Source organism: Haliotis rubra, unplaced genomic scaffold (genome assembly GCF_003918875.1).
Source record: "Haliotis rubra isolate DU_JTF1 unplaced genomic scaffold, ASM391887v1 Scf412, whole genome shotgun sequence".
In the NCBI taxonomy this organism is placed as follows: Eukaryota; Metazoa; Mollusca; class Gastropoda; order Lepetellida; family Haliotidae; genus Haliotis; species Haliotis rubra.
The window spans coordinates 107848-133684 of NW_025767094.1; the positions used below are offsets into that span (position 1 = coordinate 107848).

Below are 25837 nucleotides of genomic sequence, written 5' to 3' on the forward strand. Positions count from 1 at the left end.
AATATATCCTAGCATAGTGTAATAGTTTTTATGTAAAAATATATAATCAACACTAAGGTTATCACGGACCATCATGAGCGTGGTAAGCACGCATTGACATGGAGCAGTGATAATCAGTTTGTGATTGTTGAATGGGGTAAAATAAGCAAGCCAGTTTGTTGCTACAATAAATATGATATTTAGAGAAGCAAAATATATTATGCATTTTCTGTCAACTACGCCGTTTCGATCCGTGAGTAGACACAATATATATGACAGTGAATTCTTTGAATAATGTGGATCGACAGTGACACAGAATTTGATGGGTTTACGACCGATGACTTGTGAAAATCTCAGAACTCTCTTGCAGAAATGTCAGTGTTTATTGTTAATTGGACTATTTTTCTTATTGTCATATATATATAGATGAAATATGGACACTTAGATAATATATTTTGAAACAAAAGTCTGAAACAAAATGATGTTCAGTCAACCCATGACAAGTCGTCATATCATTTAAGTGAGAACCAGCACATCACATGACAAGGTGGTAAGATGACTTTGGGAACTTTTATGTGCAAAGACTGAATATATGTTTTGAGTGAAACTGAGAAATCACTCAACACATGTATGAGTTTAAACACCATTTACAATTGTTCAACCTGCATTCTTAGAAGGTGACACGCAACACAAGAAACAAGTAAGACCTTGTTTGAGTTCCATTTGGAACCATTCAAGGCCATGTTGTTACAGAGAATAATTTGCTTCAGTTATATACTGTAGATGTGTCCCAGTCATCATGACTCCTGATGAGTGAGAGGCGCGCCTGACTCTAGAGGGCCCTCTATTTCCCCTGTATCTTGCCGACCGCCATATAGACAGTGTGTTCCAGCCACACAATTTGGGGCTCCTTGTCTTCAGTCTGCAGAGCCGTGGTCGTGTTGCGGTACTCGTGCTGCATCCGGAAACGCACCTGCAAACATACAAATTGCTGTATGGCTCAAAAGCTGTTTTATCTGGGTAACCACATTCAAGGCCTTTCTAAGCTTCCAAAGCTAAAAAACAGATTAATGGTAGACATGTGGAAGACATCTCCAAAGTTAGGCACAAGTAACAAAAATGCTGTTGGACACAATTCTTAATTTTAGATGGGTGCCTCAGGCAGGGCAGGATACAGTCATCTTTTTTGTACACCTGGTATTATTGCTGTTTAACAGTGATTTAAAACAAATTTATGATAGTTGGCATCAAACAATCTACTGTTTTCACCAGAGGTTTCTTTATGATTATACAAATGGTTTTTTAGCTATTATAAAAAAATTGTATTGTCATAAAAACACCATGAACTTTTAACAAAACATATTTCTGTAGGCAAACATCTCAAAAGATATGAACCAAATCAACATATGTGATGAGATATATTGTGTTTTTTTTCGTGATAAAGGGCTTTAGAAGATTAGATTCAAATTCAGTGGAATCTGATGCTGTGCGTGCATGACTTCTTAACCATAGTTAATTTGGGTGTACTTGTGCTGGTGTTGGTTTGATCTCAAAGGTCTTGATGAGATATGTGAGAGTTCAGTCACATTACACAATAATATGTAAAACTTTGAACTCTTTAAATAACATGGTATGATGGTGCTTAGTGGTTAGAGCGTCCGCCGAGAGCGGAAGGTTGCGGGTTCGATCCCCGACCGCGTCATACCAACACACGTTAAAATATAGTACTTGTTGGTCCCTGCCTGGCGCTTGGCATTAATGGGTACAACAAGGACTGGTCGGCTCGGTGTCAGTATAATGTGTCTGAGTGGGGTATTCATGCTTCACTGCGGCTTGGTATCTCAGTGATCTGGCACTATAAAACTAGCTTCAGTCTGGGCTAGCACAAGCAGCCGCACCTACACATACACACGCATGCACGTCGTCATATGAGCGAAATATTCTCCAGAGCGACGTTAAACCCAATTTCACCTCACCTCACTTAGTGTTTATTACAAGAATTGAGCTTTCAAACTAGAATGGAAACAGTCTTGTGAAGGACTGGCAAAGAAGTCCACTGTAGGAAGGTGTGCGAAGTTAAAGAATATCAATGGCATGATCAACTGATCTATGGAGCACAATTTCAGCCAGGTTTTCAAACTGAATACAGCTGATAATTACTCATTGTTTTAATATTGTCGCCTGTTACTTAGACAAAAGTCGATATTACTCTAGCTTTGAACACATTCAGGAGTAATGATGAAATCAACCCCACAAGCTGCACATAAGTTTCAGTGAAGCTGAACAACTTACTAAGTTGGAAGTCAGGCACTATATACATTTATTATCATTATCATTATTTGTTTGTGAGCTCAACTTTAATGATGTTTATCACTCAAAACATTTACGATTGCCTGAAAACACAATGACAGATCTTAGTTTTGAAGATGACCAACTACTACGTGTAGCCCTAATCTTGTATTGAACTTTGACTGTGTAACAATGTCCCTATACACTCCACTAGTCACAAGGCATAGATAAGGTGGGGTTTCCCCACTAACAGGAGAATGGCTTGACCTAGCTCCTCATTGGTGCAGAACATAATGCTCTTCCTTCTACAGCTAGGTCAGTTGAACAAACACACTATGCAGAGGAAAGTGATTACAAGTTTGTTTGTGTCAAGATGATATCGTAACAAATGATATCTGTTCAGTATTAGCTGGCCACAACTCCTAAAGTCTTTATCTCCTTAATATGAAACATATTCTGAGCACGTTGAAAACAACTGGTGACTGAGGTGGAGAAATAGATTGACTTGTTACTCCACATCATGTTATATAACTTACTTGTTGAAATACATCTGTGATTATTATTCCAAGAAGATAATGTGAATAGAATCAATCCCTAAACAATACAAAATTCATTGATTATTTAAATGGTGACAGTTTTTAAGCGATTCCAACACATAAAGTTTACTGTTTATACCAAGACAAATTAACAGTGTTTTCAGACACACAGACAGACAGTTTGAATACAGTTTGCCAGACAGACACACACCTTGAAATCACTGGACCCTGACAAGAAGTAAGCAGCTTGAAAGGCAGATACCTTGTTACAATGCGACAAAGGTAGCAATCTGTTATTCACAGAGCTTGCCTACTTGGTAAACACAGCTTTACACCTTTCACTTGTCTACAGTAAACACACCTATTCTTCTGTCTACTGGTCCACAAAACCTGAACTATGTACTTGCTTCAAGTGCTGACTTGCCAGTCTAGCAACCATGGTCCTATCGGTAATGTAATGCTCATACAACAAGGAGGTTTGAATAGTTAAGTCATGATCATTGAAGTACTTATTTTCTGTCAAGGGAAACTGATCCCAGGCTACAAATGGGGTCCTAGATAAATGCCAGTCATTGAACACCTACTGAAGTCAGTCAGTCAGTCAGTCAGTCAAATACAGAGCTGAGTCTTCAAGGGGTAGCATTGGAAAATCATGAAGCATTTGACTCCATATTCTACTTTTTTAATGAGGTACAAAAAGTGACATGTGTCAACCAAGTCAGCAAGCCTGACCAGCCAATCCCGTTAGTCACCTCTTACGACACGCATGGGTTACAATTCTAACCCAGATCTTCGCGTGGCCATTTTTTCAAGACCTGTCCTATTTCTTTCCTGAAACTTACAGACTATTTTTGGGAATAGGAAGCAAAGGATTGCTCCCCAAAGATGATGATGTTGATAACAACTGTGTGATCATCAGACTCACGCGCAGGGTAAGGATACCATCAGAACAAGGAAAGACAACCCTGATGTACAGTATGCTACACAAGTTGTTGTTTGCTAGACATCAATACCAAACTCAGTTCTTCACACATTGGATGTTTTGGACCATGGAAATCAGAAGCACACAGAGCTATGCTGTGATTCCTGTTTCAAAATGTTCCCTTGAAGGATCAGCCATATACGGTAATTTAAACACACACATTTTTTTCATTACGAATATGCGTAAAAGAGGACACTGATGACACAACCAAAGGATCCAATGAATCTAGAAGTCCAACACATTTGAAACAAAACTTCAACTTCAAATTGACACAAAAATGGCCAGTTGCAACACTATTCTGTTTGTACCGGTACATCAGAAATGAAAATAGCACAGATCTACGCATTACTTATGAAGAATGCAATGTGATTTTTGATACCTGTGACAATCTGTTATAATGTATTCATATTTAATACTTTCTGCCTTTTGTGTGCAATAGAAACAAATTCCAATATGGCCTTTAAAGCATCATTTTTGCTGGGCCACTGGTATCTAATCAAACAGAAAGAGGTTAACCTTGAATAGCACAAATATCAGTGGCAGATCCAGACGGGGGTTCAGCGGGTTCGAAACCACCACCACCACCCCAACACACACACACCCTGATAATTACTAAAGACCACATTGAAGTTCATGTTTTGCAATGGCAGAGCCAAGGTGAGGTTCAGGGGGTTCGAACCCCCTGAACCCCCCCCTTTTGAAAATTTCTGGATCCGCCTATGAATGTTACATGCACATATAGAATCTGAGCACCTGTTAATTCACTCTGTGTGTAACAAACAGTAACACAGACTAATGCATTGAAGTTCAAGGCTACATGGTAACCTCAGCTTGTGAAAGACACCCAAGGCTGACATGTACACAGCTTCAACACAACTTAAGTTTCTTTTCATCTTTACGTTCGAAAAGTCAAGTTTTAGGTGTTGCTAGAAATATTACCATAATAGAAGACCAGTTAGAAGCTGTCCCACTGTCCCATAGTTATTAATCATTTGCATCATAATGACAGTTAGGTTGAACCATGTAAGAGCACTAGGTCATCCTAGGTTTCACAACAAACAGGAAATGGCATACAAGCTTAAAATAGAAACCTGCTTGTATAAAGGCCAAGTTTCACTGTCCTTGTGCTATACTCAACAATTGCAATGCATCAATAGTTAAATGCATTGTTACAGCCTTAATATTTTCACATAATAACAACTCTGACGCATTTTTATCCCGCGAGGAGACAATATGCAATTCCCTGCTTTGTTTTGAAATCCCAAACACATCCTGCAAACACTTCCCTTCCTGAAAACACCACTCACTACAGTCTTCCTATCAACTATTATCTAGCTCACTGAATCATGTCAGCTTGTAACATTTAGCTTTTATAATCTGAGCCTTACTGATGTCTACATGACCTGATAAGTACAGACCATAGTTTGATATTCGGGTCAGTCTTTGAGCATGTTGAGGTCTTCTCCCATTTTGCGGATTCTCTCCTCTCTGAATCAAGGGACCCTCCTAAATTCTGACCTTTCACATCAGTCTCATGACAAGGTCACCCTGACATTCAGGTTGAACTTTGCACACTGCAGACAAACTCCGAGGACTAATGAAACAAACATGTTTCAATATTTTTCTGTTTTCTGTTTACCATAGCATTCAGCAGTTTTCTAACTTGATAATGGTGGCCTCCAAATAATCCAGTCTGAGTCAGACAAGCCGGTGATTGATATTATGAGGTACAATCTATGTGACAGGGAACAATGACAAGCTATGAGCCAGCCAGCCTGACAAATAATCATTGGGTCATCCCTTGAGTTCTAACCAGGAATGTCAGGACATGGTAAGATTGATGCCTGACAGATTTAACTCATCATGCAAAGACTATGTGACACAATCGAACAAGCTTAAGTAACTTCAGTTAAGAGACACAGTTGTTACTTCGGTAGCTGTAGCTATGACAAGAAGAGCATGCAGTCATACTTCCTATTTCCTCTTCTAACCAGCTGTGTCCAAAACCCAGAAAATATTCACATTTTCCTCTCAGATCATGTTACATTACAGGTGCCAGCTGGCTGTGTAACTCGTGGACAATAAGTCAGCAAAATAATTCAATAATTCTTGAACTGATAGGAGTCATACATGGTTTGAAAGTACTCTCATAAACATCTTCTTATCATAGCCAAGGGTTTGTCCACTGACGAATGCCCCTAAACACAAACATACCATGAAACCGAAGCAGCAACTCCAATTCTAGCTTAATCCTTTAACATGATCGATATGACAAAGACTATTAATGGACATGGCCAATAATGAAGCATATCAATAATCAATCATCATTACTCACCTTGACATCTCCGTCCTTCAAGTTGGGCTTCACCCTCATGAAGATGCCAATCTTGTTGGACTTCCGGAATGCTATCACCCTGAAAGTATATATTCAGTCTTAGTTACCTTGTTTCCATCTTAATAACTTTACTAATGTCTCGGTCAACACACGACTCCACATCAACAAAAGCCATGAAAGATAATTCTAGGAGTAAACCATAAACCAAGTCTGCAACAAATATGTGTAAAAGTTTACAAATTGGAATCCAGAATTTCTCGGTTAATCCTCTTGTGGTTAATACCTGTTATTATGACTTTGTTGAGGTGTATTTCTTCATAACAGGACAAATATGGAAGGAGAGGTTCTAAAACTTTGTCAAACATTACCACACTAAATGCAGTGCTACAAACGGAAGTAATACATCTGAATGAAGGTAAAAATATGATCTCTAAAACAATCCCTATTTTGAAGAAAACAAAGATCTTTTCCAATTAGTGAGTGAGTGAGTTTAGTTTAAAACCGCTTTCAGCAATATTCCAGCAATATCACGACAAGGACATCAGAAATGGGCTTCACACAATGTGCCCATGTTGGGAACCGAACCCACGTGACGGCATGACGAGCGAATGCTTTAACCACAAGGCTTCCTGACCGTCCCCCTTTCCAATTGTCTTAACAAGGGACCTTAATTTGGAATAATAGATAAATCCCAGAATATGAGGTTACAACTGAAGGGGAAAACAAAGTACAGTCAACTCTCGTTAATCCGACACTTGTGGTTGCAGAGAAATATGTCGGATTAACGAAAATGTCGGATTAACGAAAATGTCGGATTAGTGTATTTGTGTGAAAATATCAATGTTTACTAAATGTCATGATCGCCATACTGTTGCATGCATATCAGAAATGGTAGATCTAGTTATCTTCATCGTATGTAAAAATATTCACAGAAATAAAAAATACTAACAATACATACTTGTTTTCATTTATTAACATTCATAGATGGCATAACATACATATGTAATCACATAAGCGAACAGTTTCATATCTATTTTATGACCACATTGGCACAAAACTCACGTTTGTTTTTACCGCATATCAGCTGCCATTATGACCTGGATGTTGATTATGTTACAGTTTCCATACAACTAATTCCATAATAACATGTGGACGTCTAATGTACAATCAGGCGTTGTATGAAAACATATATAATTTATAACTTGAAAAAGTCTTTGATGGTCATTAACATCAAACACGTCTAAGTGGTGTGTCAGAAATGTTTGCAAAGTGTTCAACGATGTTTTGGCCTCAGATAGCTTGAAGCATTGGAATCAGTCGCAGAGACGTTCAACCACTGAGCAGACTGCTTCAGGATGTCAGATACGGTTGATCGTCCAATCTTCACATCAAACTTCTGCTCAGCAAAAGTGGGGTATACACACAACTATTAAAGGGGGATGAGGCTTGGGTTAATTGGCAGTCCGAACAAAACTGACTTTATATGAACACTTTGCTAGTCTTCTCGCTTATACATTATTCTGTATATCAAGGAAGCAGTTAGTTATTACCTCAATCACAAACACTGTTTCAGTGTCACAAGAGGTACTGAAAAGATCTGGGCCTTGACTAGGAATAGTCCCTAGATCATGGAGATTCATACTTTACTTATGATAAAAAGACTGAAACATGTACACTTTGTAACATTAACATCTACTTGATGGCTATACAGTAGCAACTTTCATTTACACATTACTAAGAAAGTGTAATCCCAAATATAACATAAGTTACATTTGACTACTTTCTAAATAGCATTGTGTATTCATAGTGTCAAAACCCGTGAAAATCCGGGTTAGAATATTGATCTTCAGTAACCCATGCTTGTCGTAAGAGGCGATTAAAGGGATCAGGTGATCAGGCTCGCTGACTTGATTGACACATGTCATTGGTTTCCAATTGTGCAGATCGATGCTCATGCTGTTGATCACTGGATTGCCTGGTCCAGTCTCAATTCTTTACATACCACTGCCATATAGCTGGAATATTGCTGAGTGTGGCGTAAAACTAAACTCACTCACTCACTCATAGTGTCAAATGTGGGAGCTGTGCCAATTTACACTTGTCAGAGGGGTACACAAAGTACATGATCTAGATTACTGGTTGTTAGACTTCCATTTTTTGTAGGAAGCCACAGTTGCTGAGTGGGTTAGATCGCTGACTTCATGTGCTGGCAATTCGGAGCGTGACTCCGAGAGGGTTTGAATCCTGGATATAACTCAACCTAATAAATGTACTAGAATCTTACTTTACTGAGAAGGGGCGGTGGGGTAGCCTAATGGTTAAAGCGTTGGCTCATCACGCCGAAGACCTGGGTTGAATCCCCACATGGGCACAATGTGTAAAGCCCATTTCTGGTGTCCCCCGCCGTGATATTGCTGGAATATTGCTAAAAGCGGCGTAAAACCAAACTCAGTCAGTCAGTCAGTACTTTACTGAGAAAGTTTAATCCCAAATATAACATATGTTTCAGCTACACATTCCTTACACCTGCAGCAGAATTACAGGGAAGGTGATGCAGTGGAGAAATGCGCTGAAAGACTGGGATGGTACTGTCAGTCAGTTGAAGCTAGCCTTTCTGTAGTGTGGAGTTCTATGCTTGGCCTACGGGCTTCACCCATCGCACTACACTTGATCGCGGACAACCAGGGGCCCCTTCGCTAACAATGGCAAGCGCCAGTTAGAGGCACTTATACATGCTAATACAGGTCAATTGTCAGGTCTGTGCTCAACTTATCCTTGTTTGCCAGTAGATTCTCTTTTCACCCCAAACTACATATAACTGTTACATGGTATAGTAATCTGTATCTGTACTACTATTCTAATCATACAAATGAATTGAGGCTCTTTGTAACCATGAACACAAATTCTTTTTATTAAAGATGTGTTAAATCTGATCTTCAGATGTGTAACAAGTTTGATATGCTGTACTCCTTGTTCAAACAACATGTTGCTACTAACAAGAGCCTAGGGTGCTAAAATGTAATTTTTGGAGTAAAATTGATATTTTATACTTATCCTGACTCATGCTCTTTTGCTTGTCTTCTTCTTCTTGCGAACATAGTGGAACACTTGTATCTCCTTATTTGAAGCTCCCTTCAAAATAAAATCACTAATTGGTACTCACCACGAGTTGCTTCCCTTTGTCTCCCCTGGCGGGAAAAGGTGTTGCCACCTTCTGCCCATGTGCTTCACTCTCTCCTGATTTTGCGAGCCCAACACTTGGACTTACAGGGAAATCCAAAGTGTTATGTGGGGAGGATGGGATGGAGCTAACCTCATGAGTCAGGATAAGTATAAAATATCAATTTTACTCCAAAATTACATATTTTCCTTATCCTGACTCATGCTCTTTTGTTTGTAGCATCCTACGGATGGAGGTGGGAGTAACAGAATACTTTGGATTTATAATTAGTGATTTTGTATAGATATACTGTAATATCCCCTCGGGAACTTCATGAAGGCTTAGATTTAGGATGTTTCCTGTATAAAAACCATAGGTTATATAAAAGCCATTAAAGGGGAATTACATTATGAATATATTGAACAATACATATAATATATATATATATATAGGTGACTCTGATAGAGGCACTGAAATTGAATATATCAAAAGTATATGCTTAAGGTTGAATAACTTAAGCTGAACATATATACATAGCCCTAAAACTCCGTAGAGTTATAAGCTAGATAAGTATGTATAAAATACATATTAATCTTGTGAGGATAATATTTAAGCCCTCTGAGGGACTGTCAGTTGCTGGCGAGGACCAGTGGTCGAAATGGTGAATGCCAGAGACATCTTCTGTAGTGATGTCTCTCAGGTAGTGATTAGCAAATACCATGTTAGATTTCCAATAGCATCCTTCCATAATCGTGTTCAAGGAACAGTTACCGTGTAGGGCGAGGGTGGAGGCCAGTGCCCTGATCTCATGTGGATTTGATGCTGTTGGTGGGTCCAAGCCTGCTGTCTTGTAGGCACGCAGGAGAATGACAGTCCTTATCCAAATAGATATTGTGGTCCATTGACACTTCTGTTTGATTAAGTAGGCGATAAGGGGATGAATAAGCGTTTGAGAAATCTTCTCCTTGTTTTGGATGGTCGTAAAATAAACTTTGAGCGCTCTTACTGGACACAGTGATAGGTCTTGTGTATCTTGTGATCCGAGAATAGAGGATAGCGCCGGGATGTGGAATAATCTGTCTGGTTGACCTGGCAGTTGATTTTTAGCGATGAAATCCCATCTTAATCCGAGGTGCGCTGTGTTATGATTGTCATCAAACTGTATCCTCTCGTAATCCAGGCGTGAATTTCAGACATTCTTGCTGCCGTGGCTAGAGATAGCAGAAACAGTGTTTTCTGTGAGAGAAATTCAAAGTTGTTGATTCCAAAGGTTCATAGACCTCACTTTCGTGAGGTGTTGTAACACTACATTCAGATCCCAAGCTGGAAGTGGAACTTCCGCTTTTGGTCCTCCAATCGGAATGCTTTCGTGAAGTAAGGCCAGTAACTCTGGAGATCTTGTCAATTTGACACCCGTTCTCATGGTGATTACAGAACTAAAGCGCGACAAGATATGTTGATATCGTTGAACCTTTTAAATGTTTGTTTTGCTAGGCAGGTAACACAAATAGTCTGCCACTTGAGGTTGTGAAGCCTCTCTTGCTGTAAAACCTTTCTTTGCTGCATAATTTTGAAACTGTGCCACTTGTCGTGTCATACAAGTTACGAGTTGAGTAGCACGTAAAGCAAAGCGTGACTGCTTTTGCCGCCCTGGCAGAATATCCTCTCTTGTTTAAACACATTTGTATACAGTCCATACGTGTAGTTGGAACATTGCTGGGTTTCCGTGCACTTGTTTGGTGTGAGGATGAATTAACAGGTTTCGCTTGGGTAGCTCCAGTGCTGGTTGACCGATTTCTTGAATTAGTGTGGGAAACCACGTTCTGGCCGACCAGTTGGTAGCGACCAAAGTGAGTTGTAGGCTCTGTGTTTGTCTGATTTTCTGTAATACTTGAGGTATTATTGCTGGCGGCGGAAACTGCGATGCGCGTTGAGGCCTTCCATGATAGACTTAGAAGCGTCCGTTGCCCAAGCTTGGGGTCTGGGACTGGTGACACGAATGTCGGTAGCTGATTGTTGAATCGCGTGGCCGAATAGGTCTATTAGCGGCTCCTAATTGCTTGATTATCTGTGCAAATATTTCCCTGTTGATCATCCACTCTGTCGGTGGTGATGGTAGATGAGGCGAGAGAAAGCGTCTGCTAGTATATTTCTGGCTCGGGGAATGTGCACTGCTCTGACATGTAGATTTAGATCTTGTATTAAATCGAACAGTTGAAAACTTAGGTTCAAAAGGTTCATCGATCTCGTTGAGCCTTGCTTGTTTATGTAGAACGCCACTGTCGAATTGTCTGTATGGATCATTAGATGCGCATTTTGTAGAAATGTGCTCCAATGTAGAATGGCGTTGATTACAGCTTTCATTTCTAGACTGTTTATATGGAGTTTGCATTCTTGCTGATTCCATAATCCTGATATCGTGTGGTTGGTGAGATGAGCTCCCCAACCTTGGGTGACGGCGTCTATACAGATGGGTTTTGTATTCCTGCTCTGCTAAACAAATCCCTTCGCAGACATTCGATTTCTTGGTCCACCATAGTAGATGAGGTCTGAGATGTTTGGTAGACTGAATGGTTGTACATCTTTGAGATGTCGTTGATGAGACCTGTAGGGGGCGTAACTGTAATCTGCCTGTGACAGTCATGTCTTGGGCTGATGTGAGAAGACCTAGTAGGCTCTGCCATTGTCGAAGTGGTAGCGGAGAGAGTAGAAACTGGTGGAATGGTCTGTTGTATCTTGAGCCAACGGTCTTCTGGTACCATAATACGGTTCGCGATTTGTGATGAATCGAATACCTAGGAACTGCAGGTCTTCTGCGATGGTACTAGGTCCGACTTATGTAAGTTTACTAACCAACCTAGTTGTGTTAGTAGCTTTATGATGTAATTTAACTGTAGTTTGAGGCGCTGTGGATCTTGATCTACTTGTATCCCGTCGTCGAGGTAAAGCGCTCGTAGCCCTTGGCGATGTAGAAATATGATAATCGGTTTCGTTATCCTCGTGAATAGCCAGGGGGCTGATGATATTCGAATGGGAATTACTTTCCACTGGTAATGTAGCCCTTCTAGAGTAAATCGTGGGTATTTCCTGGAATCGGGATGAATGGGGATGTGCAGGTAGGCATCCTGTAGATCTATGCTGCCCATGTAGTCCATAGGACGAATCATCTGGCGTAACTGAGGTAAATGTATCATCTTGAAACCCGATTGGTTTGCGTAGATAATTCTTGTTGAAAAAGCTCATGTTGTAGATGAGTCTGTATTTCTCCGTGGAGTTTTCTTGGGAACTAGGAAAACTGGGGGAGTAGAAACCTGGTTCGGCGTTTGTATTTCTTGATCTATTACTTCTATGGCCTGTTTGGATAGGAGTGATGAAACAGCCTCTCTTATCTTTGGTAGTTGTTGGGCGCTTATAAATCGAACTTGGGGGTTTGATTGTCAGCGGAGGCTTGGCCTGTAGTGGGATCTGAAATCCGTGTTGAAGAATGTTGGAGGCGTAAGGGGTCTTGCAATATTCCCCAGTTTTCCCAGTGTAGTTGGTTGCGTCCACCCACTTGTGCTGGCTGTACTGGAGCGGCTGGGGTGGAAGACTCCAGTGGTTCGAACCTGTGTTTCAGCGTCTATAGTTGCGGAACCTCTGGGTGTCCTGCCTCTTCCTGATCCTCCTCTATAGTTGCCATATGGGCGTGAAAAAGAATCTTTACCTCTAGAGCTGGCTATCTTCCTGTCTCTTGCTCTTTGTAGGCCCGTGAACTTAGATCTGCCTGAGTATCTTTGTGAAGTCTGATCCGAATGAATGGCTGGCTAGTGTGTCCATCGATTTAATCATAAGGACTTCCCTGGAATCCTTAGAGACTTCCTTGGCGACTTTGTCGATTTCTCCGTCAAAGATGGATGTTGTAGTCGACCAAGGGCTGTATAAAGTGGGGCTGTAAAGTTCTCCCCAATTACAGGAAGCGAGGAGGCCTTGACTGACGAGCTAAAGGTCAGTGCTGCTGAAACAGATGTAAGATGATCCGTTAAAACTGCTGATCTTTCTTTTGCATAAGTAAGGCAGAATAAATCATTCTATCATCTTCCGTCGTGGAATCCCGGAATCTAGTAATAAGAGTCTCATTGATGGAGTCCTAGATCTATTTAACCCAAAGAACATCGTCTCGTCATGGTTTCTATATGAGCCAACTTGCGATCATCCATCTTGTAAATCTTGTTCTTTACATAAGCTGATGATCTTATAGTTCTCATCGATGTCCTGGGCTTTGTAGAAGGAGTCCATGTTATCGTGGAGAACTTCTTGGCATGAAAGTTGGGCAGATGTGGTGTCTGAACTTTTCGTAGCTTTCTGGAAAGCTGCATCTAGATTCTGTGGCACTGCACTTGTCGGGTCGATCGGGGTAGAGTGATTGCATCTGGATCGTCTTCCTTCATCAAATCGTCTGCGCTGTATTGCCACTTTTAGATGGTGATGTGAGATCTAGGTTATTGACCATCCAATACCGTATCTCTGCATCAGAAAATATGATTCCTCCATCATCCTCAATACCATCATCATTAACAAATTGTTGATGCTCTTCGGGACTGCGTGTAGCTGTCTGTATATCTGATGAGGTTTGTGGCGATCTAGTTGACTTGTCGCGGCTCTATGTGGAGATCTGGCGGGTGATCGACCTGGTGATGAGCGAAGTGGAGATGCGTCTATGGGATGATCTTCTACCGAGACTTGTGAGGTGAGCGTTGATAGCCATGAAGCTCTTCTATAGTCCCTCGATGTTCTTCTAGATGATGAGGATCTGGAATCATATGTCCTTCGCGAATGCCTTAGCGAAGCTTCATTTAGCGTCGGTCCGGGGATCGATGATATGACCTTCGCGAAGGCCTCCGTGATGTCTGATGGTCGAGTCCATATCTAGAGATGAAATCGAAGATGGTGATGATCTATCCCCAGCGAAGGCCTTAGCGAAGGCTGTACATCTAGGTCGCCGTCAAAGGTGGTCCGGGACTTCCTTCGCGAAGGTGACATCGTCTTAGCTGCTCGTTGGCGGGGGGTGCCTCTGGGGTGCTGTCGTTGGAGCCTTCGCGAAACTTCGGACCCTGCTTCTGCAGTTTGTAGTGGTCCTCCATGATGTTCATAATCTGCGCATCATGTCTTCTGGGATGATCTGTAGCCGAAGTCGTCGGCGTCTTCTCTGCGATGGGGTTCACATCAATAGCGTCTGGCGTCGGTGTAGAGGCATCAGGCTGCATGGTGATCTCTGCAGAAGTCACAGTCGCTGACACGGTGCGCTTCTTCTGCCGTAAGTCGGGGATGATTATCGGCTGATCATCGTAGAGACCCAATTCTGCTGCTGGAGCGATCTCGGCTGAAAGTTCTGCTGTCTTCGTAGATTTTCCTTTGGAAGTCTGCGCTGCCCTGGGTGTCCTCAATCTGCGTTGAGACGGCGATGAGGCCCTCTTAGACTTGGTCTGCAATGGCGGGATGTCTGGGGAGGCGGTCGTTTCTTCGAGGTAACGGACTGCGTCCCGCGTTCCTCTACATGGGGTCTCTAGCAGAACACCAGGCGGGAGAGGGTCGATCGCTAGCAGCTGACTGGATGGAATATCTGGACTCTCTGCCATGTTTTGCCCTTGTTTGCGTGATCTATCTGCAGCCGCGTCTTAAAGACGCCTTAAGATGATATTTATTAAATGCAGAAAGAGATAAATTAATGCAGTAACTGCAGCGTGAATTAAGCGTTACCGCATTAGAACAACTAGGGCATATTACATGTGGATCGGGAGGCAGAAAAGCGTAATCTACAAATCGTACAGATTTTCATCAGCGTAAAGCTAGCTGAACAATCCGCGAATACCGTGAATAAACGGTAGAAATCACGATAATTAATCAATACAAATAGTAAAGGATACTAGCTATACCTCTATAGTAACCTATGAGGGTAAAACTAAGAGATTATCAAAGGATATGGTGTGTAAGGAGACACGAGGTGGCTCTCACATCCTGCTCACTGGGCGAAGAAGGAGAGTGAAGCACATGGGCAGAAGGTGGCGACACCTTTTCCATCAGGGGAGACAAAGGGAAGCAACTTCGTGGTGAGTACCAATTAGTGATTTTATTTTGAAGGGCTTCAAATAAGGAGATACAAGTGTTCCACTATGTTATGCAAGAAGAAGAAGACAAGCAAAAGAGCATGAGTCAGGATAAGGAAAAGACAACAAGGCAGAGGCTGTAAATCTCAGGAAAAGTGTGATATAGCTTATCTATACGCACTGGGTTGAACTTGCTTTTGCATTTTGCATCATTTTCTGTGGAATTCGGTGATAAAGCACCTATCAGCTCTGATTACTCAACCAAACTTAAGTTAGCTACACTCAGCTTTTGAACTAGTGGCTGAAGTCGAGAGACTGAGAGAACGTTATTGCATACAAAGACCCATGTTCTGATGATGATCATGTTATTGTAAACTGAAGCACAGCTTCTCCCCAGTGTTGAGACTCACCCAGGATCATCCTTGAACTCCTGCTGCAGCTGGTTCTGATCGTCGTATATAGCAGCATCATCACGTCACGCTATCACTAGCTCTCCCTTTGGCAGCTCACACTGAAGATGTACAAGGACAGTATGTCAGTAAACAGCATTCCAGATACACAATAGTCGTCACAAGGTAGAATCTCTAACCACTTAACACCGTATTAATGTCGCTGCTAGATCAGACATTTACAGGTTAGCCGTCACTCTATGACTGTGTTTGTTTGGGTTGGATGTTGTTTAACACCACACTCAGCAATATTCCAACTATACATCGGCGGTCTGTAAATAATGGAGTCTGGATCAGACAATCGAGTGATCAACAGCACTCAATGAAGGTTCTTACTCTATTAAGCACAGACTACGTGAAAATCCATTCTTAAGTTTATCTTGAGGAAGTGTACTGCACCTAAACACAAACATTAACGTTTTGCTGTGATAATAACACTTACTTTGGCATTGACCTCGTCTCCAGTCTCGTTTTCATCATCCAGCGACAGAAAGTGCACCGTGGTATTGTACACTGATGGGTTGCTCAGTGTCAGCGTGACCAGGGTCTCCTGTTGAAGAAGAAACAACGTAGAATCATGGAGCATCAAGATCCATCAGCAGGGACTGTGACTGTTCAGTAAGTTCACTCATACCATGTAATGTCAATTTAATACTTTGGCTGGTAAAACCAACACCTTACAAATAAAGAACTGTACACTCTAAAATCACTCTGTCCTGGAATCCCTTCTATCAAGATGGAGATCAGGTAGCCTAGTGGTTAAATTTACCCTGAAGACCCAGATTTGATTCCCTACATGGGTACAATGTGTGAAGCCCATTATTGGTGTTCCCTGCAGTGAGAGTGGTGAAAACTTTCTAAAAGTGGTATAAAAGCATACTCATTCACTCACTTTTATAATTGAAGCATCTGTCCATATAATGACAGTGTCACTAAAATCGTAATATTTTTCTCCACTCTGAGTGAGTGAGTTTAGTTTTATGCTGCTTTTAGCAATATTCCAGCAATATCATGGCAGGGACACAAGACAATCTCCACTCTGAAGTACCCTATATATTACTATCTTATCAATACCATCCTAATTCAAGCGTTGCTATAATGTGAAACAAGAACAGAGTTAAATGTAATCCATGTATTGTAGCAATAAGCATGAGAAGTAAAAATATTCTCAATCCAAAAATTTGACTATTTGTCCATTTACTAAAGTTACACTTGTCACCATAACTGAATTACATGCATGGAGAGCCTTTCTGAAGTTTCAGTTGGCATGGTACTGTCAGCTCACCACTATTAATAATTTGTCAAGTCATGAATGCATTTATTACAAACCTCTGTTCTAATGTCGAATTTTCCTGTTCAAAATCCCTAAGCGTAAATTACTAACCATGTATGTAGCAAATGTCAGATCATTTTGAACAAAAGTGGATGAGAAATTGCCCATAATGGGTTTGTCAAAAGCTGCCATGTTGGCTGATCAGAACCTCAAACTAAGGTGTGATTTACGAGGAGGTAAAGATTAGTGGTGGGAAGCAAGTGATCATTTTGAACAAGATCCTGATTCATTGCTGCAGAACCTTAAGTGTCTTATGACACTGACAAGAAATTCATTGATGCAAACATGACACTCAACGACATAAGCTCACTAGACTTTCAGTCCAGTCAGCTAAAAATGAAGAAAAAGAACTTGTTGAAGGGCAAGAAAAGTAACGTAACACCCACCTTCTGTGGCAGGAAGACAGCTGGTGACAAGATGCGGATCTCTGGTACATGGTTCCTAAAGGTAAATAAAGAGCCATGAACATCTTTGCAAAAATATTCATATATTTAATACAGAAATGTTTAGGAACGACAAAACTATATTAATAAAGTAATAATGGAAACATGACTTTTGCCCCATCCTTCTTCAACTCTAGCAAATCTTACCTTATTTCTATATCCTGGTAAACAAGACAAAATGTTACTACATATTTCTTTATATATGTCAAATCTATGTGTGTGCAACTTACAGTGCTATAAGCTGGATCTTGAACTTGATGGAGACTGGGTTAAAGTCTGGCTTGCTCAGGTTATGTTCACACTCCTGTAGAACATCATACAGAAGAGGCTTTAAAGACTGGTATCAAACTATCCATCAACAATATACAGTGAAGCCCCGTTAGTCCGGACTCCGATAATCCGGATGTCTCGCCTCCCGGACGATTTTAGCTTGTTACCAATCCATGCCTATTTAATTTGCCTCGATAATCCGGAAATTTGGTTTCCGGAACCGGACGGTAAGTAGCTGTAACCAATCAGTAAAATAAACAGTAAATTGCTTCACTGTCCGGATGCTGTAAGTCGTGTTCACGAACCATAACAACACCCCACGGCGATGTTTACGTAACTGGCCATAAACAATAAAAACTCGGTGTCATGGAGTTGACAAGATGAGCTCTTGTTAACTGTTGAGAAATGTCTATTAAGGGTTGTTGTTTTAATTCGGACATTCAAGGCATACTACAATAGATCGCTTGTTAGACATTACCTCACCTGTGCTGAGGAAGGATGTGATCGAACCGTCGGATCAACATCGCGGATGTCACTCGGTAAAATTATTCATGTGATGAATTCAATGAGGAAGGTTAAGCGAACACAACCAACAATGAAAGACTTTTTGCTATGACTATAGATTATTGTTGTGCTTGCTATTCATTGTTTTATAAGCTTTACATTAAATGCTTATTTGTTTTATCAGATTCGTGTCATTTTGTAATAGTAAGGGGAAGCAACTCTTGCTTGAACTTGGGTCTTGATTCAGTAGTCGGACTATTACGCAATCCGGACAAATTTGCTGAAAACGCAAACCGTCCGGATTAACGAGGCTTCACTGTATTATAGAGGCTGTGAATTACAATTCAAACATGTCATATTCTTTCTGTCATTGAATAGTCAGTTAGATATGTAAACTGTTTTACACACAACAGAACTGTTATCAGATTATAAGGCTCTTCAAAGACATGATTGTCCTCCTCACCTTGCACCTGAGTGACTTCCTGATCAACAGGTGCTTGCAGTAGCTGAGGGTACAGATTCTGGGCACCTGCTGGTTGGAACTCAGGAGTGGCCAGTCTCTGCCTCATGTTTGGCGCTGAATCAACACACAAATACCTTAGTGATGGACAGTGGAGGGCAAATGCCCAAACACATTATCCAGATATTCAGTCACATATTCACTTTTCTGTTAAATATATACATAAATAGAATATATCAACAGCACTTTAAACCTTTTCTTAAGAGGCACTTATTTGGTGGCATGTATGTTTACATACAGTTTACATGTATGACTTAAAACCTTTATGTTGAACAGGAAGTTGGAGTCACCAAGGCAACCACTAAATGTGATTAAGACACAGTTACACATTGATGGCATGGATAGGTATTGCAGGTCTCCCATTACCTTTAGATAAATCCACAGCTTCAGTGAAAATCTCCTCGGGTAGGGGATCAAAGTCTGTTACAGTCTCCCCGGGCTCAACAGGGGCAGGTGTTTCATCCCCATCCTTAATACTGAAATTATCAGGATTTACATAAATATTTCAATCACTAATGTTACATGGTTGTGCTGAGAAATTTTGAGGTTCTGATGAAAATTAATATCAGCATCATCATTATAGGATAGGAATGTGCTACTGTGTTGGAGAACTACTGAAAGGGACCTGTAAAGGTCCGGGTTAGAATATTAATCTTCAGTAACCCATGCTTGTCGTAAGAGGCGACTAACGGGATTGGATAGTCAGGCTCGCTGTCAACTTGGTTGACACTTGTCATCGGTTCCCAATTGCTCAGATCGATGCTCATGCTGTTGATCACTGGATTGTCTGGTCCAGATTCGATTATTTACAGACCACCGCCATATAGCTGGAAAATTGCTGAGTGCGTCGTAAAACTAAACTCACTCACTCACTACTGAAAGGAGAACAGTATGTTAATTGTGGTGCTTTGTGCACTACATGGCGCATGGCGCGTGGTCCTGTGCTCAAAGCTCAGGTCACAAATCGGTGAAGTTCAGCAGCGTTGAGCTCGGAGAGGCCTTGGATGGGTGACCGTGTTTGGCAGCTTGACTCCTGAGAGTTTCTAGGACTTGAGTCCTGCCCCACAACGAAGCACATGTGACACATGTGGTCTCACCTTAGGCAAGTGAGTTTGTTCAAAATTGTCTCTGTTCACCAAGCAGGAAATTGGGTACCCGGTGGAAAAAGTCATATGACTATAACCTCCTAGCGCCTAACAGGCAGCTTGGGTTATCTGGGGTAATAATGTGCTGTGCCTTGATTGTTAGCGCTATGAGCATACCTAGTGTGGAGTTTGGCGCTATATAAATGGACACATTATTATTATTATATATTACATCATGTCACAAACAGCAACCAGCACTGGAAACAAACCTAAGACTGGCACCTTATTACATTAGGGTTTGTCTGGTCATCTGTACCTCAAAACAATATTTTAAGCCTCATCTCAAGCGTCACACTTAAAATTATTTGTGTCTTATATTCAATAAACATGATAAATGAGAGGTTTTCAAGCCACATTGCCACAATAACTAGAAAATCATAAGTACTGGGTTGAATGTAAAACATGATGTAATATTATTGTGATAGAGTTGTGATATTACTACTCACCTCAGATTTGACATTGCAGCAATGGACTTTCTCTTGGCAGCAGCTACAGATGTCAGCCCATACTTATCCTAGAGAAGCATCATTACGCATGTTAACAAACTTAGCTTCTATTTCAAAGAGAACACATTCAACATGTTCTAACAAACACTTGGATGCAATGTTGATATAAAGGCAGTAACTCTAGTTGGGGGGCTATAGTGTTTTGCAAGTTTAGTAACATAATTTCCTGAAACTACTCACAAGCACTTTACAGCATAGGCATGAGTAAGATGCATGGACCTGCCAAAACATCTATTATGTAATATATATGTTATGCTATGTTATAAACACTGATATGGTATGATCCACCAGATAGGTAACACTATAACCATGATAAAGACGAGGACTAGAGCTGATTATTTTTACCTTTTGTCAGATCGGTAATCGCTAGTGTCAAATCGATAATCGATCGATTATAATCGTTTGTATGGTCATTTCATAGTCAAATACCTATGTTAGTGAACTAACTTCTGGGTTGTCAGCACCTGTCAACTCGTAATATTTCAATGACGACATGACCTTTTGGGGAAAGGGACACCCCAGTCTAAATATATCAAGCATTGCCATTGGCTGACGGGAGGCATGCACACTTGTCTAGTACATAGCTTCCGTTTAAGAAGTAAAACGTTTTAATGTATGTGCATCCAAATAATGATTATTTCCGATTATCGAGCTGCAGTTTATTTGTAATCGACAATCGCATATTTTGCCTTAGATCAAACGATTAACTGATCCTACGATTAATCGCTCCGGCACTACAAAGGACAACACTCAAATGTTTTCAACATCCACTGTGATGTCTTTCTCATAGCACATGTGAAGGAATTGAATTTCTCACCGAATAGTAAAGATGAGTCCTTCGTTTAACATATTTCTTGCGCTCCTTTTCTGCTTTCTCTCGCTGGGACATCTGGCGATGGTAATCCAACAGGGAGTTTATCTGAAAGATGTGGAGCACATATGTGAATAAACATCCTTTGTTGGAAATGTAGAAAAGAAATGCTGTCAAAAGGGGATATTTTACATTAGCTGTTGGACTTAGGGCCAAGAAGAGTGTAGCCTTACCCGCTTGGCTTGCTCATTCTCCTGGTCCTGCCATCCTCCACTTGCTGCAACAAACATTCATTCACCAATAAACAAACTTATCCAAATTAAACGGGAAAACTGGCAAACATAATTAAAAAGAAATAATAAGAACAATCAAGAATATTGAAAAACAAAATGATCATTGCAAAAAAATTAACTTGCTTATTATTGTCACTAATAATTTACACTAAACTTGCATAAGTTCAAACATTAGATATGACAGAAATAAAGTAATCACATAGACCATCAACATCATTGTAAGGAATGGTAAATGCTGACAGCACATACAAAATATAGAATGTATTAGGTTTGCTGTACATAGGCCTGGTAAACCTACAAGAGAGCTGGTCAGCTAGTCCCACATCCCGTGTTGTCCAGCGACAGAAGCCACAGGCCATGTAGTACATCTTCTTAGGAGTTGACTTGTTGGCATCATCAGGGTTTGCTACCATTAGACTGGTGGCACGGGTCATCAACGTGTGGCCACAACTTGGACAGTCAAAACAGTTGCTACATCTGAAGTATGACAGGAAGGAAACTACAATACACAGATAACCACAATGCAATACACTATGCATGTGTCACACTACATGATCCATCAGTGAATGAGTGAAAGTTGCTTTATGTTGCATCCGCAATCTTGCAGCTATTCCTGGCAAACAAGATCCACCAGACAGGTAACACAATATGCATGACACACCACTTGCTGTGTCACAAAAATTAATATGTGATTACTAGGCATATGTCTCAACACACATGACTTACTACACACTTCAGTCCTATGAGCTCAAAGGTTTTCATGGCTAGTATTCCAAATACAGAGGCCATTGTGCACTGTAAAAGGGTAATGCTGTATGAATAAATTCTGATATTTGAAAGCACATACATTTTAAGCATATATTTTTATATATCCCCTTTTGCAACTAAAAGGAAGATAATGATTACTGTCTTTCAGTCAGGTAAGGGATAAACTAAATTGCTGTATATTACCAAGGATTATGTCAATGTTGTTAATTGAAGAGTGGTACTTATTTTCATACATATATATTTCAAGTCATGATATTTTCAAAGCACTCACTTTCAAGACATTGATATCATCTCAACGTGGTTTTATTGGTACACTTGTGCATTGCATTGAGAATGGTTCATTTTTGAGGCCTATGTTCTCAGTTAGCTCAGGTAGCTGAGTGGGTTAGATAGCTGACTTTATTGTGCTTCGCGTTGATTGCCTGACTCTGAGAGTGTGAGTTTGAATCGGATGGGGCTCAACTCAAAAAGTACTAAATTTATACTTTACTAAGAAAGTGTAATCTCCAAATGCTTAGCATATGTTACATTTGGTCACTTTCTAAATGGCATTATGTAATCATAACTTTGTTACGTGCAGGAGCCGTGCCAATTAACACTTATCAGAGGGTACACAAAGTCCATGCCAGTCTAGGGCTACCAGTTGTCCGACTTCCATTCTTGTGGAAGTCCGCGTTAGCTAGTGGGTTAGGTGGCTGACTTTGTGTACTGGCGATTAGGTGCCTGACTCTGAGGGTGTGAGTTCGAATCCCGGATGAGACTCAACTCAAAAGTACTAAATTTGTACTTTACTAAGAAAAGTGTAATCCCAAATGTAACATATGTTATGTTATGTTAGATAAATTGACAGCTTTATGAAACTTACGTTTTCTTCAGACTTATAAACCTTTTTCTTCATTATTCATAGTTGGATTTAATATGAAACACTCTTCCTTACATTGATGAAGTGATTTTGAAAATAATCTGGCCCTATTACGCTTCCTACGGATTCTCCAACTGGATGTTATGCGCATCAGTTGCTGCACAAATTACCGGACAGCAATCGATGTCGTCAGAACGCCGGTAAGGATCAACCGTATGGCATAATGCAACGTTAGAATCTTATAGTCAATAAAACTTATATTTCAACGTAAATACGATGCATACCAGCATGTTTAGTCACGTAAACCACAAGAAATAAGAGACGTTAGTTGCTGTGTTGCGATCGATATGCTGAGGTGCGCGGAATTACCGGACGGCAATGTACCCTAGGGGCCCTAGGCTACCCCACCGCCCCGCCTCATTCGACTGTCAAGCATACCTGTTTTTCCTCATTTTGGCTTCAGCAGAGGGAAGATTTTCCAAACAGTTCGGGCAGTACGGCGTGTCAACCTGTGAAGAGTTCAAAGATAAATGAAAGCAAGTTAAACATGATAATAAATTATTCGATCCGGTGTTACAGGTGCGCGAAAAGTGGGCGTCTAAAATATGGACCTTTTTGCTGGAATAATACACATCGCAAAAGAACAAGACCACGAACCTCATGTTGCACGCACTCCCCACACCGCAATTTCAAGCAATGGCGACACAAATATAATCTACATATAGGCTGGCGCTTCGCGCAAGTGCACAGATACTTCACCAAGTTGACAGCCAGAAAGGTTGCCATCTTGGAAATATGAGTCATGGCATGTAACATATTATCTGATTGGTTGTTCCCAGTCGGTGTAGCCAACCGTGCTTTTCCTTACAAACTCAGCAATATTATCAATGAACGTTGGACGTGATCCGTCATTCAGTCAGCTGGGGATGCAATCACTTAGGTCAGGTATGTTTATTAAAAGTTGAACTGTGGCAGTTAGCTGAGGGTAGATTTTCATAAACAGAAAAGCACGATCGACAACCATGTCTTAAAAATGCCATGAATTACAGTACAGTGGAACAATATGATACAGACTAAATTCCATAATTTTACATGGTATATCATGAATGTTTCATCATGTGTATTGTTTTTCAGCTTTTGCGTGTGTTCAAAGTATTAGAAGGGCCCAAATTGGAATACCTCAGTTGTGTCGCAGTATGGGAGATGCTGTGAATGAGGTAAAAAACGAGTAGAAATATGTTATTTCAAACACCCAAACTTAGAATACAGTATAAATGTACCATACTAAATGCCCCTGACCAGGTAATCCTGTAGCACTCTTCATAAGATCAACCATTTACATCACAGTTGATATTTTCTGTGTATTTTACCTATATTTGTTGGCATTGATTGTGGTGGAAAAAAGCTCCATACACTTTGTGGTACATTTGTTTTGAGTGTTTTTCCAGACCATTACCAAGCATGGCTGGCATTCAGTGAAAGCCATGAATGACCCAACATCAAATGCATTGCATTCACTTTGCAAAGTTGTTCCGTGGGCATGCTAGAAACTCATGATTTCAATCCCAGTTCACACTGACTATGTTTCTTGTTTTGTCAGTACCACACACATACATGTTGGTTTCACCATCTTCACCAAAGTGGTAAATGTCTGAGAACTGAATTGCTTTCCTCCACACATAAACCCTGACACACCATGATCATAACTGGAATACTGGTAGCAGTGGCGTTAAGACCAACTCACTCACATTCCTATAGGTGTTATTCAGAGATAGTTATAATACAGTTCTCAACACAATCGACTTGACTACTTAGAAATATTTGAACACAGTGCGTGGTTCTGAAACATTTAATCCATTACTACATACACCTACCCACAATAATAAAGAGGGACATGCAAATTAAACTGAAAACATGTGAGATGTAAATGTATTTCACAGGGGTGGGAAATAACCCATTGCCCGGCGTCCGAGTCCAGTGTTTTTTCTGTCGGGCAAGCAAATTTGTATATCACCCTGAAAGTATATATTCAGTCTTAGTTACCTCTTGTTTCCATCTTAATAACTTTACTAATGTCTCGTCAACACACTCTACTCCACATCAACAAAAGCCATGAAAGATAATTTAGGAGTAAACCATAAAACCAAGTCTGCAACAAATATGTGTAAAAGTTTACAAATTGGAATCCAGAATTTCTCGTTAATCCTCTTGTGGTTAATACCTGTTATTATGACTTTGTTGAGGTGTATTTCTTCATAACAGGACAAATATGGAAGGAGAGGTTCTAAAACTTTGTCAAACATTACCACACTAAATGCAGTGCTACAAACGGAAGTAATACATCTGAATGAAGGTAAAAATATGATCTCTAAAACAATCCCTATTTTGAAGAAAACAAAGATCTTTTCCAATTAGTGAGTGAGTGAGTTTAGTTTAAAACCGCTTTCAGCAATATTCCAGCAATATCAATGACAAGGACATCAGAAATGGGCTTCACACAATGTGCCCATGTTGGGAACCGAACCCACGCGACGGCATGACGAAGCTTAATGCTTTAACCACAAGGCTT

The 25837-nt window shown here is 40.6% G+C and overlaps 1 protein-coding gene across 1 annotated transcript; it reads right to left on the reverse strand.

Moving 5' to 3' along the window:
- Positions 1–452: 452 nt before the first annotated feature.
- Positions 453–24057, reverse strand: LOC124288128 (dynactin subunit 4-like). The gene is given in 15 exon segments (XM_046724692.1): positions 453–952; positions 6122–6200; positions 15775–15875; positions 16256–16363; positions 17533–17587; positions 17820–17893; positions 18827–18868; positions 18870–18940; positions 19250–19359; positions 20475–20542; positions 21352–21453; positions 21579–21622; positions 21937–22115; positions 23707–23777; positions 23926–24057. Coding segments are annotated over 15 exon segments (1362 nt in total). The 5' UTR covers positions 24055–24057; the 3' UTR covers positions 453–823.
- Between the last annotated feature and the right edge of the window lie 1780 nt (positions 24058–25837).